The sequence below is a fragment of the Eurypyga helias genome, unplaced genomic scaffold (assembly GCF_000690775.1).
Source record: "Eurypyga helias isolate BGI_N326 unplaced genomic scaffold, ASM69077v1 scaffold37071, whole genome shotgun sequence".
Lineage (NCBI taxonomy): Eukaryota > Metazoa > Chordata > Aves > Eurypygiformes > Eurypygidae > Eurypyga > Eurypyga helias.
Window position 1 is genome coordinate 1 of NW_010232125.1, and position 9,028 is coordinate 9,028.

Here is a 9,028-nt window from a genome sequence, read left to right on the forward strand (position 1 = left end):
GCGAAGCCACCGGCCCCGGGACACCCCCCGGCCGCCCCAGCGGAGGGCACGAGGAAACTTTCCCCCCTGCTTCAATGACAGAAATTACATTAAAAGTGCTGGAAATGCCCTAATTAAAATCGTACCGCTTAAATGCTATGCCAACCGTTCAGCTGCGGCGCGGCGTATTTAGCTAGTTAGTGAACTCGCTACTATTTCTTTTAAAATTACATGTTAAAATTTTAAAAGAAATCTTACTTTTCTCTGGTGCAACACATTACAAAGAATGGACAGTCCTTTTATCTAAATATAAAATTCCATTTTCAGCAATTATAGCCTGTTCTTGGTGATGATATAATTACAGCTGTGCTCAGTAATAGGTGTCAAGGCAATGCACACTCATACAATAGTTGAATAAAACTGCAGAACAATGCAGGCACTTCTAAATTCACAACCTTTAAAATGAAATTGACTGTGCAGAATTCAAATAAAAACGGGATAAATATTTTTTAAAAAAGATTACAAGCTTGGTTTGGTTTCTTAATAGCATTTTCTGCAAACCTATCAACATCTAATTGATTAGATAGGAATTACTGATTATAGATAATCTGAAATACTGAACATCACTATTTTAAATATAGCAATAGGTAAATAGATGCAGCAGAGAGAGGAGGCTGCCATGGCACTTCAGCAGCGATTCACAGCAAGAATCGCTTTCAGGGGAAAGTATTTTTATGCGGGTTTTATTCCAGAGGAAAACCAAAATGAAATTAAGACTAGGCAGTCGTAATTCCTCATCTCCAGTGTTTACGACAACGCTGGAAACGAAATTTTTCCGTGTTGCCTGTGTCATTAGTGCAATGTGGCTTTGGTACCCGCGAGGTTTTTAGGGGAGGGTGTCAGCAAACATGGCCGAGCTCGTTTCCAATCACGTTATTTCTCTGATAAGGGTCTTAAAACACGGGTACCTGTGTTTCACTTTCTGACTCTCGGTTCTGCAGATGGCTGTCCGCAACAGGAGGGAGGAGGGGAAAACACGAACTCCATCAGCTCTAATGGAGAAGATTCAGACGAGGCCCAAATGAGACTCCAGCTGAAAAGAAAGCTGCAGAGAAATAGGACATCCTTTACCCAAGAGCAAATTGAAGCCCTTGAGAAAGGTGAGTGACATTTTCCTGCGGCTGAAGTGGGAGGGAAAGGCAGAATGTGCCCTGGCTATATTAAGAGCTGAAGAGAAGCACGGCACTCACGTGCCCTATATATATGGATGTGTATATGTGTCTGTGGCTCTCTCCGTGCTGTTTGGTTCACTGAGCTCCAAATATTCATTGATGGCTGTGTTATGCACCAAAAAGCTGTTAAAAAGGTTTTCAAAGGGAATGCGCTCAGGGTCCCGATCCTACCGAAACATCAGTGGCACACCCTGTGCTCATCTCGCGGGGGATGAATCTCCTCCCGCCGCCCGTGCCTCATCCCCGGCCGGGCTGCATTGCCATGTGCCGGGGAGGCGAGGGCAGGCAGCTGGGGCTGGCAGCAGCCCTCCGTGCCTTCCCCCATGCTCACTCCCTGTCCCCAGCGCTGCCGCTGCCCGGGGCTGGGAGCAGTGCCCTTTTCCCTGGCCGGCCTGGGTGCACCTCGCCTCTTGACCCGTTGCGGATCTTTGTTCTGATTTTCCGCTGTTGTTCAGCGACGTGCCATTTCGCTTCCTGGTGACAGGGTCGGAGCTGCCTTGGGGACCCCCTCAGTGGAGGCAGAAGCCCTCACTGCTTCTTGAAAGATGTAGCATTGCACCTAAGCCTGCCTGTCCCCTCAGCGATATTCCGCAGGAGGCAAGGCATCCTCCCTCCAACACACACACACAGAAAGCTCAGCTTTGCCTTTGCAGCCATATTTCCTAAGAGCATTTAGAGCACGGGCAGCGCAGGAACGACTCCGACTTCAGAGTCGGCTGCAGTAACTCTTTGGAAGTAACGCAACACTATTTTCTTCTGCAGAATTTGAGAGGACCCACTATCCCGATGTGTTTGCAAGAGAGAGACTAGCTGCTAAAATAGACCTTCCTGAAGCAAGGATACAGGTACTGAGCCGCTGTGCAATTATAACTCTTATTATTTTCACTATTACAACGCTCATTTGGTTATTCCTGGCTTCTCTAAGCACAGGGAGGCCCCTGTTTATGTTTGTCCCTCTCCTCCTTCAGGAAAATAACAGCAGCTGGGGTTTGCTTTCACACGCTGCTTCACCACGCTGCAAGCCAGCTTTCGATCAGCGCGGCCTTGAGTTGGCAGGGGCGGGGGGGGAGGCTCAGCGCCTCTAGTCCTTGTAAGGTCATTCACGTCTCTCAAATGCTGTGTTTCCAGGTGTGGTTTTCTAACAGAAGGGCCAAGTGGAGAAGGGAAGAGAAGCTGAGGAACCAGCGAAGACAAGCCAGCAACACTCCCAGTCACATTCCCATCAGTAGTAGTTTCAGCACAAGCGTTTACCAGCCGATCCCGCAACCGACCACCCCCGGTAATGCCACCAACCTGCTGACATTCCTCCACCCCCTTGGGAAAATGAGACTCTTGAGACTGTACTGCCGATTGCAATTGTGGTTAAACTAATGTCTTCATCTATCTGTCTATTCTATTATAGTTTCCTCTTTCACATCAGGTTCCATGTTGGGCAGAACGGACACGGCGCTCACAAACACGTACAGCGCGCTGCCGCCCATGCCTAGCTTCACCATGGCCAACAACCTGCCTATGCAAGTAAGTCTGGGGCCGCCGCCATGGCACGATGCTCCCTCGGGACTCGGTGGCCCCTGGGGCGTCTGGGAGCATGGGAGCTCTTCCTTCCCCAGGCTGGGGGTTATGGACCCACACTGTGGGGAAACTAAAGCACCAAAGGCTTCCCCGGCCTCTGAAAAGATGCTCTATCTTGGGAGAATCACAAGGGAAAGGGCACTGTAAGTCTTGGTGCTCAACTAACTCTTTTCCTGAATTTTAATAGAGAAAGGTCCTCAAAATCACAAGGCAACAAATCTGGGATGAAACATCCCGTTTTGGGGGAGGAAAAAACCCCACAAGACCAAACCCCGGTTAACCTATGGAACTCACTGGTGCAGTATTGTGGAAACTGCTGCCAGAATAAGCTGCTGGAGGGATCCGACCTTCCTGGCGTAGGTGACGTGGCAGCGGCGCATTAGGAACACCTGAGAGAGGGAAGGATGTGATTAGCATCAGTGGTTATGCCAGCTAAGCCAGAATTGCAAGAGCTGTCAATCCTCATGCCTGAAAGCATTAGCTGATCACCAGCTGGGTTAGGAAGAAATCTATTCCTTTGGGGTCTGTTTCTATAGACCTTTCAGATGCAAAATTCCTCCTTTTTTAATGGTGGGGTTGGCCTAGGAAGGTGCTGGCCAATTACGGGAGTTTTACAGCTTTGTCTGAGGCACACAGCATTGACCACTGCTGGAGACAGGCGAGCAGATTAGAGAGCCTGACTCCTTCACTGCGGCAATTACTATGTTACTAATTGCTGAACCAAAATTAACCAAATAAAGTTACACGTCCGCGGAAAGAAATGACGTTGGCTAGGTCGCTATTTCGTGACGCTAGGGGCCGGCGGTGCCGTTCCCGGCAGCGGGCTGAGAGCAGATGACTAAAGATCAAAGGGGCTGATACGGGAGGGAGGGGGACCCTTGGGAAAGCAGGAGGCCCCTGAGTCACTGCCGGGCACCTGGGCAGGGACCTGGCACGTGGGAGCTGCTCTGGAAAGTCCTGCCTAGGTGGCCAGCACAAAGTGATGGCCACGCGATGCTGGAGCAGGAGATTTGGCAGCTGAACCGTCGGCATGCGGGGTGCTTTGCTGGTTCTCCTGGAGCTTAGAGGGTGAGGTTGTCAGTAGTTTTGGAGACGGTGTGTGTCGGGGATGTGCAGATGAAATAAGTACGTGCAGATGTGTCGAATCTCATATGCTTAGAGCAGGAATTACTCACCCTGCTTCCTGCTTCTGTGCTGCTTCCCCATGCTGGGGCTGCACGGCTCCCCACTCCCCCGGCACTGCAGAAAGGAAGATGCCCCTGCTTGGTCCCTCCCCAGCACTGCACCATCCCTTACCTCTTGTCCCCCCCTGCTCTCCATCCGGGCAGGTGGGGTTTTAGGTGTTGGAGTTTAGCTAAATGGAGATGTTTGGTCTCCTGGGATGCTGCCGGCATGGGTTTGGGGTGACTACAGCTCTAACAGGGGATCAGTGCACACATATGTATGAGCGTGTTGCACATACGCAGAGAGGATGTGTGGATTTGGGGTGACCTGACCAAGGCTCTGAAAGGGGCATGTAGATGCAGGACCAGCCCATGTATCTCAGTGGAGTAATTTTTAGTTACACCCCTAATAGTTTTTAGTTACACCCCCAAAGGCAAAGTGAGATGCCAGCCTTGCTCTGTCTCTCTGTGGCTGCAAACGGTGGGAAACATCTTTTTTCCACATAAGCACAATCAAGGGCTTTGGTTCCTTGGCTTAGGCGGGTAGCACCTTCGTTAGCACCTAGATGTAAAGATCTGCTCTCCAAGCACACCTGAAAAGGCACCAGTGACTGTCCATGTGGTTTCAGTAGACTAAGAACCTCCAGGAAGAGGTTACTCGGCTGAGCTCCTAAATAAGGTCTTTGAAACTGAAGCTCACTTGCACTTGTGCATACTCCTCCAGAGGACCAGCACATCCATCCAGAGGAGCATAACGTGGTGTTTACCTCGGCCGACACTTAACGCTGTTTTGTCCTTTGCTTCCGTAGCCCCCAGTACCCAGCCAGACCTCCTCCTACTCTTGCATGCTGCCCACCAGTCCATCGGTGAATGGACGGAGCTATGATACATACACCCCTCCTCACATGCAGACACACATGAACAGCCAGCCGATGGGCACCTCTGGCACCACTTCCACAGGTGAGTAGCCCCAAGCGTCTTCCTTGCTCCAGCCATCCGCTTTTTTTTCACGTGTATTCGCTGGCTGTAGGTATGGTCTCTCCTCATCACTGGGAGACGTTTCTCTGTCGAGTTGAGTAGCTGTTGAACTGGGCAGAAGATGAGAGCGTACAACCTTGCGGGCTGGAGCAGAAAGTCTGATTTTTAAGACGCTGCTGGAGGGGTAGATGAAAGACGGTGGTGTTTGAATAGCGGTGCAGCGCAAAGCTCTTCGGAGAGGCCCCCACCCCGCAAAATATTCCCTGTAAAATTAATTTCTAAAGCAGCATTTATTTCACGGTTAAATTTCAGCAGAGATACTCACACCCATGAAGTTAAGTGTACCTGAAAGCGCTGGCAGGACTGGGTGTGTTTTTACTGTGCCTGTGTCAGGGGCTATTTTTTACTAAAGATTGGAAGTTATCGAAAAGGCAGGTAACCTGTAGAAATACTAACCTGCGCGTAAGAAGGCAAAACAGGGTCAAAAAGGGTGTCAGCCAGCCAGCCGCATTTTAAAAGAATAGAAATGTTCAGTGTATTTTGGGCTGAATTCCCAACTGATACAAATGAGGCTCTAGGATTAATCTCAAATCATGAGAGTTTATTTGTAACAACAAATCAGTGAAGTGTGCATAGGTTTTTAAAATATACACCCCTCCCCTCCCCCAATTTTGCAGGCTGGTAGATGGTGCAATGTAATACTTCCTGAATACAGGCACAAATCTGTGAAACTGTACAGCAAAAATTGTGCTATGTATTGAAAAACTAAAATATCCATTTCTCCCCTCAATTTTCAGGTCTCATTTCCCCTGGAGTGTCAGTTCCAGTTCAAGTTCCTGGCAGTGAACCTGATATGTCTCAATACTGGCCAAGATTACAGTAAAACATGTGTTAATTCTGTAAATGACTATATGGACAACAGTTGGATGTTCAGCAGTATTTTATAAAGGAAGAATGGCTCCCAGAGTACTTCTGTACTGCAACTGTGCCCTATGCTGTAACACATGGAAAAGACTTTCACATGGACCTTTGTACACTGAAGGCATTATATCAGTTGGAACAAATCTTCATTTTGGTATCCAAACTTTTATTCATTTTGGTGTATTATTTGTAAATGGGCATTTGTATGTTATAATGAAAAAAAAAAAGAACAATGTAGACTGGATGGATGTTTGATCTGTGTTGGTCATGAAGTTGTTTAAAAAAAAAAAGAAAACAAAAAAAAAAAGAAGCCATGATCAACAAGCTTTGCCACGAATTTAAGAGTTTTATCAAGATATATCGAATACTTCTACCAATCTGTTCATAGATTATGGATTGACGTTCCAAGTTTGTATCATTCCATTGCATCTAATTAAACCTGGAACAATACGCACTAGATTTATGTAAGAAAAATATCTGTTGGTATTTCCAAAGGTTGTTAACGGCTGAAGCTATGTGCAAACAGGGGTTAAGAGAGAGCTTCGATGAAGAAAAGAGTTTGATAGATAAAAGGTAGATTGTGTCTTCGATATAATCCAATTTGTTTTATGTCGAAATGTAAGTATTTGTCTTCCCTAGAAATCTCCCAGAATGATTTCTATAATAAAGTTAATTTCATTTATATTTGACAAGAATATTCTATAGATGTTTTATACACATTTTCATGCATCATACGTTTCTTTTTTGGTCGGCAAGAGTTAATTGTTCTTAGATATAGTTGTACTACTGTTCACAGTCCAATCATTTTTGTGCATCTAGAATTCATTCCTAATCAATTAAAAGTGCTTGCAAGAGTTTTAAACTTAAGTGTTTTGAAGTTGTTCACAACTACATATCAAAATTAACCATTGTTGATTGTAAAAACCATGCCAAAGCCTTTGTATTTCCTTTATTATACTATTTTCTTTTTAACCTTATAGTGTGGTGTTGCAAATTTTGTTACTGTGTTAGGTTAATCTCATTAAGTTTTGTTTTGAATTTATTTTCAGTTTTCAATAAGGAGGGATTCTTAAGGAATGTTTTTATAGACTTTCAGCGCTCTCACCAGCCTGTAATTTGGGCTAACAAAAAGAAGATAGGTTCACGTATCTAATTGCAGCTGAGAGCAGGAGGAGGTTGTTTATTTAGCTCGGGTTTCTGGGGATGCTCTAAATGAACTCCAGAATCCAGCAGAATTTCCAGCGGGGAGTTTGCATCGTGCCAGTCAGTGGTGGAGAGGCGATGCTCGTCCGTGTCTGTCAGTTGTAATTAAACATAGAGTACGTATAGACTCGTATGCACACAAATATACATTCCTGACTTCTAAAAATTGTTTTTGTTAGGATGCTTAAAAAGGTAAAAAACCCCAACCCAGCTGTGTTTTTAACAGGCTCTTTGGGAGAGTGAATACCATCCCTTTATATTGCCACACAGCACAATCTTAGTGTAATTTTCCATTGAACTTGTAACCTGGTTAATACCTCAATGCGCTTTGTGTGAGGGTTGTTAGTGTGGGCGTGGGTGGAGAGCTGCATGTCAAGGAATAATGAGAGAAGACAAATCAACAGGCAACAACAATGCGAGCTGGGACTGGCTAGTGAAAGCTAAAGGCCTTTAGTCACTGGCAGGGAAATCTAAACATTCCCATATCTATGAAGCTGGCTCATTGTGGTGCGGTTGTTACTTGCGATGCTGTGCTGAAAAAGGGACCTCGCGATTAAAAAGCCTGTGCGTGGGGAGTTTTGAGTCAAAGCGCAGGCATCACGAGCAGCCTTTGTGAAACAAAGATACCATCTAGGCCGGTTATGTTTTCCTTTAGGCATATTTGTCACTGCAGATAGCGCTTCATCGTAAACTCGGAGTAGCGGCGTTGTGGTGCTGAGGTAGTCAGGACACCGCAGACGAGATTAAACGCATGTAAACTCCGAATCCTTTAAGGACAAAGAGCAGCTCTGCTCAAAGCATGGTACAAAAGTTAACAAAATCAAGAGCCCGAAGCAGAGGAAAATGTGCAAATCTTTTTTTTTTTTAATAATTGAGACTGGTCAGTTATCAGTATATTCATTACACCAGCTTCAAATAGTTTAAATTACCTGGAAGCTATCCGTTGGAAAATATGAATTAAATATAGATTTAAAAAAAAAATTATAGAATTTTTATCAGACATGCACATTATGTGTTTATAAGTTACGGATAGATCGCATTAAACACCACAACAGGCAGGTCCCTTCTCGCATAGCTACATTGATTCTGGGAACACGTAATTACAGGTAAACCCCAGCATTTATACAGACGCTCTGTGTGTTTCTACCTATTGATGCAGTTTGTTACCTACATGCCAACTTCTGCTCGACCAGGAATGGAAATGAGCTTCCCATCCCTTCCTCCCCGGAGCGTTTGTGCCGCGGTTGCCATTTCTGCAGGTGCCGGTACGTGGGCAGAGGCAGCTCACACAGCTCCTTCCTGGGTTTTCCCGGCCATGCAGCTCCACTGCCCGCGGTCCAGCGGCTGGTGGCCTCCACCGAGCCACCACCAGCCCTCCATGCCCCTTCTGGAGCCTTCCCGGGGGCAGGCTGTGCTGCAGGGCTGCAGCCCTCCCCAGCCCGCACCGCCGCAGTTGTAGCAGCACTAGGAAGCCGTTGCGTGTGCGGATGAAGCTTGAGCTTATTTCGGTGACAGGCGAGCTAGACGCAGCGTTTCTGGCTCACTGGCTTGTTATCGTGCCCTGTGGAAGGAGGTCGTCAGGGAAAGGTCCCTGGCTGGCTGCACATCGTGAAGAAGTCGGGGCATGCGGTCCCCAGAGCGTTGCTTGCCTTGAAGAGCTGCTACGGAGCGTGCTGGGGGCTCCGGGGTTACGCACAGCCTCGCGCTGCGTGTCGTGTCCGCAGCCCTGCCCGGAGCCTTTCTCCCAGGGTGGGCCAGGGCGCGGGGCTGAGCGTGCAGGGGCTCCCGAGCACCAGTGCCAGCTCCCGGTCGATTGCTGGGGGCCTTGGCCAGACCCCGGAGCAGCCCCAGTGCCCAGTGGGCCTCAGAGCATCACTGCGAACGGGCCAGGGGGTTGCGTGCGGCTGCGTGGGGACGTGCTGCCTTGCCGGGCACTGCTACCAGCCACAGCAGCGGGAGGTGGATCTTCAGCCTGCTCTG

The 9,028-nt window shown here is 47.6% G+C and overlaps 1 protein-coding gene across 2 annotated transcripts; it reads left to right on the forward strand.

Moving 5' to 3' along the window:
- Positions 1–982: 982 nt before the first annotated feature.
- On the forward strand, positions 983–6,135 carry PAX6 (paired box 6). 2 transcript variants are annotated; one of them, XM_010161313.1, is made up of 6 exons: positions 983–1,139; positions 1,974–2,056; positions 2,340–2,490; positions 2,614–2,729; positions 4,756–4,906; positions 5,722–6,135. In XM_010161313.1, exons 1-6 carry the CDS (start codon positions 1,061–1,063, stop codon positions 5,805–5,807), a joined length of 666 nt encoding a protein of 221 aa, XP_010159615.1. In that variant the 5' UTR covers positions 983–1,060; the 3' UTR covers positions 5,808–6,135. The 2 variants fall into 2 exon arrangements, with proteins under 2 accessions (XP_010159615.1, XP_010159616.1); XM_010161314.1 differs by having other exon boundaries at positions 2,632–2,729.
- Positions 6,136–9,028: the final 2,893 nt, after the last annotated feature.